Source organism: Echinops telfairi, unplaced genomic scaffold (genome assembly GCF_000313985.2).
Source record: "Echinops telfairi isolate 266 unplaced genomic scaffold, ASM31398v2 ScPeMD7_443;HRSCAF=831, whole genome shotgun sequence".
NCBI lineage: Eukaryota > Metazoa > Chordata > Mammalia > Afrosoricida > Tenrecidae > Echinops > Echinops telfairi.
This window is the reverse complement of record NW_022104341.1, coordinates 1,235,786-1,252,166: the sequence shown is the minus strand read 5'-3', so window position 1 is coordinate 1,252,166 and position 16,381 is coordinate 1,235,786. Positions and strand designations below refer to the sequence as shown.

At 42.3% G+C, this 16,381-nt stretch overlaps 1 protein-coding gene and 1 non-coding gene across 3 annotated transcripts in view; both read left to right on the top strand.

The window, feature by feature from the left end:
* The window catches only part of HIPK1 (homeodomain interacting protein kinase 1), a 54,006-nt gene that overhangs the window by 9,533 nt on the left and 28,092 nt on the right, over nucleotides 1-16,381 (top strand). For both annotated transcript variants that reach the window (XM_045292197.1, XM_004699161.2), the window contains exons 2-3: nucleotides 2,782-3,859; nucleotides 11,846-11,969. In XM_045292197.1, the coding sequence (XP_045148132.1) occupies nucleotides 2,784-3,859; nucleotides 11,846-11,969 (1,200 nt within the window). In that variant the 5' untranslated portion in view covers nucleotides 2,782-2,783. The remainder of the gene's footprint in view (nucleotides 1-2,781; nucleotides 3,860-11,845; nucleotides 11,970-16,381) is intronic.
* On the top strand, nucleotides 5,238-5,401 carry LOC115870175. Its single transcript, XR_004046550.1, has one exon. It is a non-coding gene; the product is annotated as a U1 spliceosomal RNA (small nuclear RNA).

The window sequence follows — 16,381 nt, the reverse complement described above, 5'->3', positions numbered from 1 at the left end:
GAGGTTGTCAGGGAAGATTTCCCAGCAGGTACCCCTGAATCAGAGGGCCTGAAGGTGACGGAATATGGAATAGCCCTCCAAGAACTAGAAGCAGAACAGATGGCTGGAATGGGGATTCAAGGGGAAAGCATTTGGAGGTAGTGGCCAAATGTGAGAGTTTCTAAAGGCAGATTGAAGATTCTGGACTTTCTCCAGAAAGTGGTGAAAAGCCCTGAGGGAGGTAGGTAGGGAGGGGTTAACGAGCTAACCTGGCATCTCCCTGCATTGTTTCAGAGTCTTTGAGTCAGTTTGGGGAGATGGGTTTGGAGGCTGGTGCCTGTATGGGACGAGAGAAATGGCTGACTTGAAAATGGTGTCTTTGTAAGAGGTGGGCCTGAGCGGGCTCATGTGTTAGAGATAATACAGGAGAGGGGTAGGTCAGGATGATAATAGCCGTGTTCCAGGCACTCAGCACTGTGCATTAAATCATTGAGGCCTCAGACAAATCCCAGGAGGGGCAGATGTTACTGCCATCATGTTAGAGATGAAGAGGAGCCCCTGGGTGGCACCAACAGTTAAACACTCAACTACCAGGTAAGGGGTTGGTCATTGAGCCACCCAGAGGTACGTCAGGAGATAAGCTGGGTAAGCTGGGGCTCAAAAGCCCTGGCCTTGTAAACCCTGTGGAGCAGTTGTGTTCAGACGCGTGGGGTGGATACAAGTCAGAACTGACGTGACTGCAATGAACACCTCAGACCTGCAGCTCACTGCCATCCAGCTGATTCCGACTCACAATGACTCAGTGGGGCAGTGTAGAGCTGTGCCTTTGGGTTTCTACGACTAAATCTTTATGGTAGCAAACAGCTGCATCTTATTTGAGTGTGAACTGCTTAATCCACAACACCACAGGGCTCCTTAAACAGTAAAAAAACCACCAAATTCTCAGCCCTTGAGTTGATATTGACTCATATCAACCCTATAGGACAGGGTAGAACTCCCCTGTGGGTTTCCGAGACTGTAACTCTTTATGGGAGTAGAAAACTGTCTTTCTTCTGCAGAGCGGCTGGTGGTTTCAAACTGCTAAAGCTTAAACTTACACCATCCAATCAATTCTGACTCATAGTGACCTGTAGGACAGGGTAGAATCGCCCGTGCGGGCTTCTGAGGCACTGAATCTTTATGGAAGTAGATTGCCTCATCTTTCTTCTTCAGAATGGCTCCTGGTTTTGAATTGCTGACCTTGCAGCTCAGTGTGCAGTCCTCTGCCCCACCAGAGCTCCTAAACATCCTAAATGAGCAAATTGAGGCTCTTTGTTTTCCTGGTACTTTGGCTTGAGGTGCTTGGTATGAGTTAGGTTTCCTGACTGAGCTACTGAGTGAGAAGACTGGGGATGAAGTGGAGGAGAGGGGTTAAGTTCAGCATGGAACCTTTTGAAGCTGAGATACCTGCATGCCCATAGCAAATGGGTACTTTGTTATAAGACTTTGAAATTCAAGAAGTTTGAATTAGAGACATAGATTTGATCATCTTTTTTAGGTGACTAACCCTGGGGAGTGCTTATTGAAAAGATGAAACCTGTAGAGAGAGAAAAGGGATTAACCAGATAGCTGAGAGAGTCAGGTGGTTGAGAAAGGGAGAAGGCAAATATGAAATGGCTTGTGTGCTAGGTCAAATGTTTGGACTTTATTCTCAAAGTAATCATTCTGGGTTTAATTAGTCTTAAGGTTTATTTGGCCTGAAGTGTCTATGGTACCTCCTCTCTGTCGCTCTATGTTTTGCTAAGATACTTCTTCAATGCCTTGGGAGACTATGCAGACATCTCACCAGGCTGACTGCTTTCTTCTGAATACTACCAGCAGTCCTTGAGAGATGTAGCAGCCAGAGCTAAAAACCATGTGTATGAAATCCAGTGGGCAGCCTGCACTTGGTCTGTGGCGCTCTGTAGATGAGATGCAGTTAGTCAGGGAGGGGAGATAGACACTATTTACATCATGCTTCTTGTTAACATCTGCAAGTGTATCTTATATATGCTGCTGCTAAGACTTGTATCTCTTGCCTTTGTGCTTTGTGCTATTCATGTTTTGGGCCTCAGTATAGGAGCATTTGCCTTGTGTCATTTGCTTGATTTGCCTTCTAGTTTCTACCCTAGATCGTGATTATTTTGGGGGTGGGGGTGGGGCAGGGGACTGTTACTTACCAAACACAAGTGTCCTGTCCAACTCACGTTCATCTGTGACTTTTAGAAACATGTCATCAATGTTCACATGTAGAGAATTTATTAAAAAGTCATTCCAGCCAGGAATGCAGGCAGAGCTTTAAAATGTACTCAGGAGCCAGAATGCCTGTGTTTGAATTCCAGTGCTCCTGCTTTAATAGCGGTGCGAACTAGGGCACTTTCACCTCTCTGCACCTTTTTTACTTTATCTATAAAATGGGAATCATGGGACTCGCTTTTCAAGGGTGTGGTCAGACTGACACGAGTGCTTCACGTGGCGCCGAAGACTGCTGCGGGTCATAATAGGACCAGTCATCTAAGCTGTGATGTTTTATAGACCATCATAGATGTTCATGCTCTTTGCCAAATCTATCCGTGCATTGATTGCATGCCAAGAAGTGGTTAGGGATGTGTAGTTAGACCGCAAATGATAACCTTCTGAAACAGAAGCAAGTTTTGGAAAAGGTATAAAGTAAAAAGTAGACCAGGTTCAGGTTAGTTCATTTACGGTTTTTCTACACGGGAGGTTTTCTTATCTCCCAGGTGGGGTGTCGTATAAGGTCTAATGTCCTCTCTCTTCTTCTAGGTATGGCATCACAGCTGCAGGTGTTCTCTCCCCCGGCAGTGTCGTCGAGTGCCTTCTGCAGTGCAAAGAAACTGAAAATAGAGCCCTCTGGCTGGGATGTTTCAGGACAGGGCAGCAACGACAAATATTACACCCACAGCAAAACCCTCCCAGCCACACAAGGACAAGGCAACTCCTCTCACCAGGTAGCAAATTTCAGCCTCCCTGCTTACGACCAGGGCCTCCTCCTCCCGGCTCCCGCAGTGGAGCACATTGTTGTAACCGCCGCCGACAGCTCGGGCCGCACTGCTCCGTCCACCTTCCAAAGCAGCCAGAGCCTGAGCCACAGGAGCAACGTTTCCCTGCTGGAGCCGTATCAAAAATGTGGGCTGAAAAGAAAAAGTGAGGAAGTGGACAGCAACGGTAGCGTGCAGATCATTGAAGAACATCCCCCTCTCATGCTGCAAAACAGGACTGTGGTGGGTGCTGCTGCCACGACCACCACTGTGACCACAAAGAGTAGCAGTTCCAGCGGAGAAGGAGACTACCAGCTGGTCCAGCATGAGATCCTTTGTTCCATGACCAACAGCTATGAAGTCTTGGAGTTCCTGGGCCGGGGGACATTTGGGCAGGTGGCTAAGTGCTGGAAGCGGAGCACCAAGGAAATTGTGGCAATTAAAATCTTGAAGAATCACCCTTCCTATGCCAGACAGGGCCAGATTGAAGTGAGCATCCTTTCCCGCCTCAGCAGCGAAAATGCTGATGAGTATAATTTTGTCCGTTCTTATGAGTGTTTTCAGCATAAGAATCACACCTGCCTTGTGTTTGAGATGCTGGAGCAGAACTTATACGATTTTCTAAAGCAGAACAAGTTTAGCCCACTGCCACTCAAGTACATCAGACCAATTTTACAGCAGGTGGCCACAGCCTTGATGAAGCTCAAGAGCCTTGGTCTGATCCACGCTGACCTTAAGCCTGAAAACATAATGCTGGTGGATCCAGTGCGTCAGCCCTACCGAGTGAAGGTCATTGACTTTGGCTCTGCTAGTCATGTTTCCAAAGCCGTGTGCTCAACGTACTTACAGTCAAGATACTACAGGCAAGTGACAAATACTGAGACTGGAGGTCTCTATTTATAGTTAACATACATACAGTAGGTCGGGTTACATTTAACAGTGGACTGGTTTATCTGCAGATTCTGAGGTAGAAATAGGACAGTGTGGTTTAGCTCAGCTCGTGTGTGTGATGAGCTGTGTAATGATATCTGAATTCTGAGGTTTTATATAGTAGTGGAACAACGAGCTCAGGGTTGTTGGTTGCTAGTTAGTACCAGCCTACTAGTTCTCATTATGTAAAGTTTTGTGCTTATTTGCAATGAATCTGGGGATATGCTGTCCACCCTCCCACCCCCACCCCCATACTCTTCCCCCTACCTCTCCCCCCTTCCTCTCCCTCAGCTCATTTCTTGGCCGGTGAAATGGCCTTGGTGCTAAATTCAGGCTTACCTTTACCACCATTTTATTATTTTTATACCTTCCTTTTCATATAAAAAGTAAGATTTGGATTAGATGATTGCTGAGTTCTCTTTCTGTTGGGAACTTAGGATACTTGGAATTTACTAGACTATCCCTGAATGACCATGACCCACATGCCTTATGCTTTAGTAGGTCATGTGTGCAGATTGGTACTTCTAACGTAGTTTCCTTCATAATAGGAAACACTTATGGGCAGCATTTCAGTGTTGGTATGTACAGTCTTGTCTGTTCTGTAGCCAAAGAACATTACTGAAAAAGGGAGAAAGCATTTATTTTGTGGGGAAGCTTTTAAAATGAGCCCTCTTTATTCCTCAGCACTTTCCTCATTTGTTCTAAATTTAGTCTTATTCTGTGACATTTTTGACATGAATCAGGTGGGGTGAAGAAATCCTCAACAGGCTTTGATCTGGTTTCATGCTGTCCTCGGTAGCCTTGGCCAGTTTTGAGACTCTCACGTTTATTAATTTATTCAAGCATTTTCATCTGCTGTTTTCCTTTCTTTGAGCAACTCTGCTACCCCTGCCCACCCACCCACCCCTCCCTCCCTCCTTCTCTCCCTCCCTCACTCCCTCCCTCCCTCCCTCCCTCCATCCATCCAAACACACTGGAGAGGAACATGGAAGAGTTCCTCTGCATCCTGTTCTGAGTGGGACTGGGGAGACCCAAGCAGTAGCTGCGGCATAAGGGTGCTCAGCCTTCCCTTTCTCCATCTCCTCTAGTCAGTGCTGCAGATGTTCCTTCATTTAACCATTTGTCCAGAGACAAAGTGCATCCCCTTGTGTTAACAGTAGTTTTCAGATCGAAAAAGAGAAGGCTTGATGGCATTGCTGTGGGTTTGTTTTTTAATTTAGTAAGAGAAGAATTATTGCACGAAACCAGTTTTGATTGGTTTTTCTCTTCAAGGGTAAACACAGCTGTGAGGGGTATAAATATAAACCTCTGATACTTACCTGGCAGGGGAGATACCATGATCACGAAGGTGGTTTTCCCAGGGCGAGGCTTATCCATTGCACTCCGGATGGGCTGACCCCTGCTATTTCCCCAAATGTGGGAAACTCGACTGCATAATTTGTGGTAGTGGGGGCCTGCGTTCGCGCTCTCCCCTGTTTAAAAAAAAGAAAAAAAACCTCTGGCAGCTCATCAACTGTCAGTTTCAGTGGACCATTGCTCAGCTCATCAACTGTCAGTTTCAGTGGACCATTGCTCAGTGTTAGGCTGCTGATCTTTGTACCTTTTCCTTATCCGTAGACTTTAATTGTAGCCTGCCATTGGAGTCATTTTGGTTTGATTTGGTTTTTATTTTGAATGTTGGTTGGGTTTGCCTACCCCACTGGTAATTACTCTTCAACAAAATGTCTTGGGAATCCAGAGCAGGTTAGTTATGAATGAACTGCCGGTGTCATTTCAGTAGAGCCAAGTTTACCCTTTAGAAGCAGGAGTTCATTCTGCGTCGCCTACAATGTGTCCTGTATCTAAGGTTGGACAACACTTGCAACGTAACTTGAGTTGTCTGTCCTGTCACAGTAACTTGACAAAGAGAGGAAGGCAGATGGAAGGGCCGCTCAGACCTGCCGCCTCTGTGCTCGTTTTAGCTACAGTGGATAAGCTGCTTGTGTGTTGCTTCATTAGAGCCTGTTAATCCCTCACCTGTCTTTCAGAAAACCTCAGTAAAATCTTTTGCCTGGTGAAGTCTTCGGACTCCAAACCCAATCTTCCTCCTTCCCTCCTTTTTATTTTACGTTATCTCATCTTGTCAACAACATGCCAAACGATTTCCAGTTGGCTAAACAACCCAGGCAGTGGAAGTAATATCTGTTCTTTGTGCTGGTCCCCGGTAAATGCAGACTGATGCTAGCAAAAGCCTTATCTTGTAGCGGCAAAGGTTCACCATGCTTATGTGGTCAGTGGCTTTCTATTTTGAACAAACTATGTTCCAGCCAAACCCACTGCTGTGGAGTCGGTTCCAACTTAGAGCAAACCCTATAGGAAAGGGTGCAGCTGCGCCCAGGGTTTCCCAGGCGATCATCTTTACAGAAGCAGACTGCCACAGCGTTCTCCCACAGAGTGGCTGGTGGATTTGAACCACCAACTTTTCAGTTAACCAGTGAGCACTTTAAAACACTTTGCCACCAGACCCCCCCACCTTAGTGTTTCTCAAAAATGGGTGATGCTGCCCCCTGGGGGGGCACTGGAACAATCCAGGAAGGCTGCAACAGAGCTCTCTTAGCAAAAGTTGTTCTTTGGGGGTGGGGTGGAGCGGGGCGGGAACACTGATTAATTTTTTTTTTCCCCCCTGAAAAGAGGATGATGGATGGCAGGCCCCATGGCTTGGAAACTTTGCACACTTCCTAAACCAACTAGCTGGTCTTGATTTCAGTCTACCATCACTTTGTTATATATGTGAGGACAAGATGTAGCGAAGGAAAGTATTTTTAAAGTTTAGCTTATACAATACGAACAATTCCATTTCCTCTGGTGGTGAAACTTCAGTTTGACCTAAGCCACAGATGCCGGAAGCTAAACTTTCTGTAATATCTCTGATCTGGTGAATAGCTCTGTGCCTCTAAAATGGGGAACAAGCATACTCGTGAAAATGGCCAGAGAATGGTTTGTGCTGCAGCGTGATACTAACTTTAGCCAGCTCCGACACCCAGGGAGATGGAACTCTACAGAGCCGTAAAGGATTTTGATGTAAACAACTTTGTTGTTATTGAAATTACAAGAAGGGATGGGGGTGGTGGTGGTGGTTCTTTCCCAGTAAGGGTCGCTATGAATCGGAATGGACACACTGTTGTGAGTTGTTTCGTTTTTGTTTGACCACAGTAATTAGTATTTATCCTTGCAGGATAAGCTGTGTTTTCAGGGGAGACCCAACACATCCAAACTGCAATTCCATTTTCCTCTTGACAAGTGCTGTCGTTTTGTTCTCTACTTTCCCTTGGGCTTTCATAGGTGATCTTTTCTACTGCCCACTTACTAGGAAGTCAGAGAAGAGAAGAGACTTACACTGAGTCTCTGACTCAGTCTTCTTATATCCAGATGCAAATCCCCGAGCTCCAGTGCCGAGAGAATTTGTGTTAAGGGACCGAGAAGAACAATGGAGGCCAATGGGGAAAGAAGCCTGAAAGCCTTTCCAAGAGTTGTGGTCTGAATTTAGAGCTGCAAAGATTGTCTTTAGCCACAAGCATGCACTCATGATTCCTTGCTGTTTCAGTATAAGTGAGAATAACAGCTTCTTGCTTCTTGGGGTGGCGGGGTGTAGTTTGGCAAGGCTAATATTGCCAGGCTTACAGTGACAGTGGAAAATCGTCAGTGGACTGAGCAGCTTTATCATCATCATCATCATCATCATCATCATCATCATTATTATTGTACTGCCTTTTGTTATTTGGTTGGTTCTTGCCTGTTTTTGTGTGGCTCATGTGATGGGATTTCTGTTTTGAGTGAGCTTTTGCTAAGATCCCTTGTTGCCTTTGTTGTCCCCATAGCAGGGTGACACCTAATGTAAAAACGGATTCCTCTCCAGTTAATCGTCAGTTTTAATGTTTTAAATGGGGATTGGGAGCTGGAATTAGTGTTTTGCATGTTTTCCCTGAAGCTTTAAGCTTTAGAAACCTAGCAATTATTGGTGTTCTTGCTACCATTTTAGAGGAATGATATTGTGGCCTGGTCACTCCCTGTGACCTACCTTTTGGACTTCAAAATGTCTTCTTAGAATGGTGGGAGTGGCAGCATCAGCCCACTGCTCTCTGATTGAGGCTGAGGAATGTTCTAAGCCCAGTTTTATTTTGGTCCAAAGCCATGCGCATCTTCCCTGCCAGCTATTTCTGGCCCTGTCATGGACTTGGAAATGAATGATTCTGCTCACTGAGAGTTGAAAATGTTGCTCCTTTTCAATTTCAGGAAAGCTTTTATATTGTTTCTGAGTACTCTTGCCCTGTAGTTTATTAATGTGCCTACCACACTGAAATGCTATTTTTAAAACATGCCACACTAGTGGGATTTAATTGAACTCTGAAATTCCATCAGGAATGTGTGGCTCTAGCCACGTAACATAGGGATATCTTAGTTTTTGTTTCTTTGGCTAACAAAACCACAGTTCCCCTTAAACAGCGTAAACACGGATGACAATGATGATTCCACCCATAGTTGTCAAGTGGTGTAAATTGGAACAGGCCTGCATCTTCTGCTGGTACTGAGCAAGAATCAGGAAAGCTTCCAGACCCTGAAGAGCCCTTCAATTTCCCCTGTTTTCTAAGAGTGACTTGACACATTTAATTACTTGTTTGGATATTTTTACTTAGGGAGATACTTTGTATCTTCTCCCCCTAATCCTTGCTGCCAAGCCCTCACAAAAGGCAACAGTAATCACTTACTGGTGGTAAAGTTTTAGAAACTTAGTATCCATTCCACCCAGAGAACACTCCCAGCCAGATGGCCCTTTGTAGAGAGACCGACTTTTCCATTTTGTTGCTGTTAAATGAGGGATCTGGGTTTCCTGACAAATCTAAATCCAGTGACTTGTAGGAAGAAAAGGAAATCACTTAGAGAAGATGGTGACGTGTTTAAAAACTAATTCTAGAGGCCAACTGCTTGGTTGCCATTTTTTTTTAACTTATTGTGTGGCCTTGGGCAAGTTACTTAATCCCTCTCAGTGTCCAGCTTCTTTTTCTTTAAAGGAAGAGCCCTGGTTACGCTTTGGGCTGCTAACTGGAAGCTTGGTAGTTTGAAACCACCAGCCTCTCCAAGGGAGAAAGGCAAGACTTTCTATTCCTATAAAGAATCACTGTCTCGGAGACCCACAGTGGCAGTTCTACTCTGTCCTATAGGGTTGTTAATTGTCAAACTCTACTGAAAGGCAGTGAGAATGTTTTATTACGTAGTATCTAAGCGAGTACATTATTTGTACACCACTAAGAAAGTATACCATTATTGATGAGTCATCTTAATTTCAGAGGTATTAAAATGTGAAAAAATGTGCATCTTAGAATTGATGGAGATAGCATTAATAGTGCTTTGTAAATAGGCTTGTTGTAAGGATTAAGTAACTTGGCACTTACAAAGAACTTAGACCAGTGTATGACACATATTAAGTACTCAGAATCATCCTGATAGAATTGTTAGAATTTTGTCTAATGTTTCTATTATCATTCCCCCCCCTTTTTCATCATCCCCTTTTGAACCCATTGACTTATTGATTTTAGTTATACTTTGAAAATTGTCTATATCTTGGTAGCATAGTGGTTAAGTTCTTAGCTGCTAACCTAAAGGTTGATATTTCAAACCCACCAGCTTCTCAACTGGGACAGTCTGCTTTCATAAAGATTTAAAGTCTTGGAAACCCCAGAACTGGGTTTAAACCAGAACAGGGTCTTAACCCTTGGAGACAGGGCAGATCTCCTCTGTCCTGTATGGCCACAATCAATGGAAATGGAATTGATGGCAATGCGTTTAGTATATACCACCATGCCAGCCAAATCGATTTATACATTTGAGTATATACTTAGCTTTTATTTATTAAAAGACAAAGTAATTCAAATCCTAGCCTTGCTGCTTGACTTCTTTGTTCTTTGGGGGGAAATGATTCACTTTCTCATTGCCTCAGCATCCTCCTCTGTAAATGGAGGTGTTAATTATACCTGAAATATGCTTCATATATAAAATTCATAGTTATTGTCTTTTCTTGAAGTTTCTTTAGGGTTATGTTTCTCACCTAGCACATTAATGGAAATAAGTATTTGCAAAAGCATACCAGAAGTTCAAAGTTTTAGGACAACGATAAATAAAATACAAGTTACCATATTTAATACTTATATAGGGCTTACTGTGTACCAAGAAGGAGCCCTGGTTGCACTGTGGCTGAGCCTCGGGCTGCTGGTAACCCATAGGTCAGTGGCTCAAACCCAACAGCCATACCAAGGGAGAAAAATGAGATTGTCTATTCCTGTAAAGAGGTAGTCTTGGAAACCTAAGGAGCCACTCTACTGTGTTCTAGGAAGGGGTCACATGAGTAGGAGTCAACTTGATGGCAGTAGGCTTGGGTTTTCACTGTGTGCCGGACACTGTTTTAAGAGCTTTAAAATAATTGTTTTTTAAAACCTTCCCAACAACCCTAAGAGAAATGTTCTTTTATCATCTCTGTTTGTAAGTGAGCCATCTGAGGCATAGAGATTAACTTCCCATAGTGGTGGTGTAAATCAGGGGTCCTCAAACTTTTAAAAATTTATTTTTTGTAATCGTTTTATTAGGGGCTCATACGACTCTTATTATCATAATCCATACATACATTAATTGTGTAAAGCACATTTGTACATTCATTGCCCTCATCATTCTCAAAACATTTCCTCTCCACTTAAGCCCCCGGCATTAGGTCCTCATTCCCCCCCCCCCATCCTCATGAGTCCTTGATAATTTATAAATTATTATTTTGTCATATCTTGCCCTGTCCAACGTCTCCCTTCACCCACTTTTCTGTTGTCCGACCCCAGGGAGGAGGTCACATATAGTTCCTTATAATCGGTTCCCTCTTTCCAACCCACTCTCCCTCTACCCTCCCAGTATTGCCACTCACACCACTGGTCCTGAAGGGATCATCCGCCCTGAATTCCTTGTGTTTCCAGTTCCTATCTGTACCAGTGTACATCCTCTGGTCTAGCCAGACTTGCAAGGTAGAATTCTGATCATGATAGTGGGGGCGGGGAGGAAGCATTTGGTCCTCAAATATTTTAAACAGGGGGCCAGTTCACTGTCCCTCAGACCCGTTGGAGGGCCGGACTATAGTTAAAAAAACAACCTATGAACAAATTCCTATGCATGCTGCACATACCTTATTTTGAAGTAAAAAAACAAACGGGGCAAAAATACCTGGCAGGTTGGATAAATGTCCTTAGCGGGCCGCATGTGGCCTGCGGGCCATAGTTTGAGGATGCCTGGTGTAAATGATACAATTGGGATTCAGATCCTAATAGGCTGGTGCTAGAGTCTGCCTCAACCACCACATCCCTTCAGAAGTAATTTCTATCACAAAGGAATACTTATTACCAAGCCCTTTAATTTTTTATTTTCTAATTAAGGGGGTGTTAGGAATTTTAACCATAGTCTGTAATCCCCCTACCTGTAATGTTGAAAGTTAAGAAAGTTCTTAAAACATAAATTCTTTTCCTAGGGTTGGTATAAACCCACTGACTGGCAGATTCAACCAATATAAGGCTATTTAATAAGGTCCGATTTAACCAACATATTGTGATAGCATATATGTTTCATTGCAAAAAAAAAAAAAATAGTAATGCATTTGGGCTGATGCCCCAAGTTCCATTGGGATTATTGTATCATATGCAGTCTATACACTATATTACCTTTCTGAAGTGAGAGTATTTTGAATTCCAAACCTATCTCACAGCACAAGTTTTGGATGACAGACTGTGTTCTAGAGGTTGCTTTTGGTTTCATTACAGAACCGCATCTTTAACTGTCAATAAAGTAGGACTTGGTCAGCATAGTTAATTTCTCAAATGGTTACTTATCATACCATGTTTTTTCATTTTTGCTAGGGCTCCTGAAATTATTCTCGGATTACCATTTTGCGAAGCTATTGATATGTGGTCACTGGGCTGTGTGATAGCTGAGCTGTTCCTAGGATGGCCTCTTTATCCAGGTGCTTCAGAATATGATCAGGTAAGTGTTGGGTTTGGATGGAACTAGAGAACAGATAGTTACTAGTGGAAGAGAGCCAGAGGAAGAGAAGTACTAGTGAAGCAGTTGAGTGCCAGGGGAAGAATAGTGCGTTTACAAAGGATTGCTCAAAGAGTAATCTAGATTAGCCGCTGGCAGATCCCCTTTAGCAACTGGTGAGGGACCCAGAACAGCTTTATTATCAGAGATTGTAATACCTGTAAACCTGATTATGGTGGATCGGACTGTGATGTCATATGATACTTGATCACTTGACCTCTCTCCTGACCCACCCTGAATTTACTTTAAGCTCAAGTATTTCTTGCTTGTTCCATGACAGAAATTTCTCCTCTGGCTTTTAAAAATATTGATGGTGGTCTTTTCTTTCTTACTCTTTATTTTTATCTTTACATTATTATTTTCTTGTCATTTTGTTTTTTATTGTTTCTGTTGTGTTTCCCAGTTTGTGAAGCACAGAAGGAATGGATTCATAGAGACAATAACTGATGGGTTTTATCATCAGTTTATCAGGGACGTGGAGGTTGGCGGTGGGGCGGATAAGGGGATTTGGGAAGCAAAAAATGTATGCTAGAGCTGGGAGGGAGCATTCGAATTGATTGTGATGATGTAATACAACTTTTAAAAAGCGATTTAACTATAGAAGGGTATGGTATGTGAATACTGTCAAGAAAACTACTAAAAATGAAGAAAGAACACCAAACCTGCCCAATGATTACCATGAGTTGAAGGAGGACAAGTGTTTGGTTAGGGGGTATTGAGTTTTTGTTAATGGTGGTGGAATGAATTGAAAAGGATGTCAATAGTGATAGTACAACAGGAAGAGTATAATCAATGATGATAAATGTGGAAGTTGTTGAATTGGAGAATATTTTGTTGTGTATATTTTTGCCATCATTAAAAAAATTACACGAATTAAAAAAAAGGAATAGATTTTTCTCTTACTGCTTCTTGCTCTAAAGTATTTGCAGTTCAAAAAAAATTTAAATTTTGTTTTATGTTGTTCAGATGATTCTTTTCCAGCTCTGGAATGGTTTGTTAGAGGCTTAACCTTAGCTAATGTATCTTTTGAGTTGAGATAGGAAAGAAAAAAGAATGAAGGATTCAAATTTTAAGAATGAATGAAGCAGATAGCAATGGGCTTTGATTTTTTATATGTGGCACAAACCTGTCAAACTGAAACATACATGTGGCCCGAGAAACTGTGTCCTGTAAAATAAAATTTAGGAGGGAAATCATCTGAGCTGTAAAGTATTTTAATAAATTAACTCGAAAAAGACTAGATTTAGGAGAAGATAGGTTATAGTGTTTTAAGGAGTTGATGCTTTAGGGAAAAAGTTTCACTGTGGGAATAAATTATGAATTCATTTTATTCCTTTGTGAAAATTGGTTCTACCCAATAGACTAAGTTCCTTGAGGGCAAGAACTGTTTTGCTCCGCCAGTATATCCTTACTCCTGACACATTAGGAAATAGACAGCATTTTTATAAAGGAATACATGGTTAGTTATTTGGTATCATTAGTGAAACTGGGTTCTGGGATAAAGCACTTTTTCCCAGCAGGAACAAATCGGATGCTGCTGTTGTAAGCAATGTTGGAGGTAGTTTACCTTGGTACATGTTTGCTTCACACACAAAGATTTCTAAGAATCATTTTTTTAAAGAATCATTATAGCTGAATTTTGTGTTTTATTTTAATGTTTCTAAGTGGATTTCACATACCATGCAATCCGTGTATTTAATGTGCACAGTTCAGTGGTTTTCAGTGTGTTCAGAGTTATGCAACCATCCACATAATCAACTTTAGAATATTTTCATAACTCAAAAACCAACCAACCAGTGCCTGTACCTGTTAGCAGACACTTCCTCATTTCCCACAAGCCTTAGATAGTCACTAATGTACTGTTTGTCTCTATAGATTGGCCTCTTCTGGACATTACATATAAATGGAATCATATAATATATGGTATTTTTTTAAAAAAAGATCATTTTATTGGGGTTCTTATGGATCTTATATCAATCAATGTATCAATTGAATCAAGCACATTTGTACATATGTTGCCATCATTATTTTCTAAACATTTACTTTGACCCCTTGGTACCAGGCTCCTCTTTTTTCCCTTCCTAACCCCTCCCACCCTCTCATCCTCCTGACCCCTTGATAAATTATTATTTTCATATCTTACACCGACTGACCACTGTCTCCCTTCCACAATTTCTGTTGTTCATCCCCCTCATCTGTGTGTGTGTGTGTGTTGATGTGTCGATCATTGTGATCGGTTCCCCCTTCCTCTCGTCCTCTCTTCACTTCTCCCTACCCTCCTGGTTCCGATCCTCCTATTTCTGTTCCTGAGGGGGTTTCTCTAACCTGGATTCTGTGTGTTGTGAGCTCTTATCTGTACCATTGTACATGCTCCAGGTCTAACCCGCAGTAAAAGGCAGGACTGGGGTCATGACAGTGGGGCTGAGGAAGCCTCGAGGAACCAGAGGAATACTATGTTTCATCAGTGCTAACTGCTCCCTGGTTGACTCATCCCTTCCTTGTGACCCTTCTTGTGAGGGGATCTCTCCTTGTCTGCAGATAGATTTTGGGTCTCTGCTCTGACCCCCCCCCCCCCTTGTTATCAACAATGCTTTTTTGTTTGTTTTGGGTCTTCTGATGCCTGCTACTTGATCCTACGACACCTCATGATCACACAGGCTGGTGCGCTTCTTCCATGTGGGCTTGTTGTTTCTGAATATATGGTCTTTTATGACTGACTTTTCACTGAACATGATGTTTTCAAGGTTCATTAATGTAGCTTTTATTAATAGTTCATTTCTTTTTTGTGGCCAAGTAATGTGTATCGATATACCCTATTGATTCATTCATCAGTTCATAACATTTGAGTTGTTTCTAATTTTTGACTGTTAAAAATAATGCAGCTATAAGCATTTGTGTGTACAAGTTTTTACGTAGACAGGTTTTCATTTCTCTTGGCTTTATACTTGAGGAGCCCAGATGGCATAGTGGTTACTCATTGGTCAACCAAAGGTCATCAGTTTGAAACTACCAGCTGCTGCTTGGGAGAAAGATGAGGTTTTCTACCTCTGTAATGAGGTACAGTCTCGGATACTCACAGGGACAGTTTTGCCCTGTCCTGTAGGATCAGTGTGGGTCAGAATGGACTTGATGGCAGTGCGTGTGGCTTGTTTGGGTTTGACGTAGATTTAGAATTGCAGGGTATTCTTGTGGATGTAGGCCTACTGTGTGTTGGAGCCAACTCAGCAGCACCTCGCAACAACATGGTTACTCTGTGTTTCGGGGTTTTTGAGGAAATGTGGAACTGAGAAGATTTATTACAGCCTTAGAAATCTCTTTCAACTCAGTCTTATAGGATTGCTTGCTATGAGTTAGACTTTGACTTAAGTGGATTGAGGGTTTTTTTCCTCTTAGTGGCTTATGAGGATCCCAGTTTCTCCACCACTTAGCCAACACTTGTAATTATGTGTCTATCTGTCTTTTTCAAGATAGCATCATCTTAGACCAGTGGCTTGGTAGGTATCTCATTGTGGTTTGGATTGAACATGTTGAACCATCTTTTCATGTGCCCACTGACTTTAACTCTTTTTTTCTAAAGTGCCCTTATAGAACTTTTAAAATTGGTTTATTTGTCTTTTTATTATTTAGCTGTAATAATCCTTTATATATTTTGGTTACACGCGTTCAATTATGTGATTTTCAGAAATTCTCTTCCATTCTTTGAGTGTTCTATTAAGCATCGGCTTGCTAACTGCCAGGTTGGTGGTTCAAGCCCACCCAGTGCTCTGAGGAAGTTTCCTCTGCCCTGTAGGGTTGCTGTAAGTCATTATCAGTTTCAATGACTGAGGGTTTTTTGAAGTACAAAAGTGTGCTTAATTTTGATGAAGTCCAGTTCCTCTGTTTACTTGTGCTTTTGGTGTCCAGTCTATGAATCTTTTTTATCAATCTGCGAAGATTTGCCTCAGCTTTCTTTGGAGTTTTGTTTTCCTTTTAGCTCTTATATTTAGTTCTATAATCAGTTTTGAGATAATCTTTCTGTACGGCAAAAGGAAGGGGTCCAACTTCGCTCTTTTGCATGTGAATTTCCAACTGTTCTCTCTTGAAAAGACTATTGTCCTAGCCTCTTTGGTGAAATCAGTTGACCATAAAGTGTGGACTCTTTTGCGGGTCTGTATCAACTTAAGCTGGTACTCCAGTCTCTTGACTGCTGTAACTTTGAAGTAAGTTTTGGAATTGAGAAATGTGAGCCTTCTCTGTTCTTTTCTCAAGATTATTTTGTCTACTTTGGGTCCTTTGCATTTCCATATGAATTTTGTCATCAATTTCTTGATTTCTGCAATAACAACAAAAAGTCTCTGGGATTTTAATCGAGATTC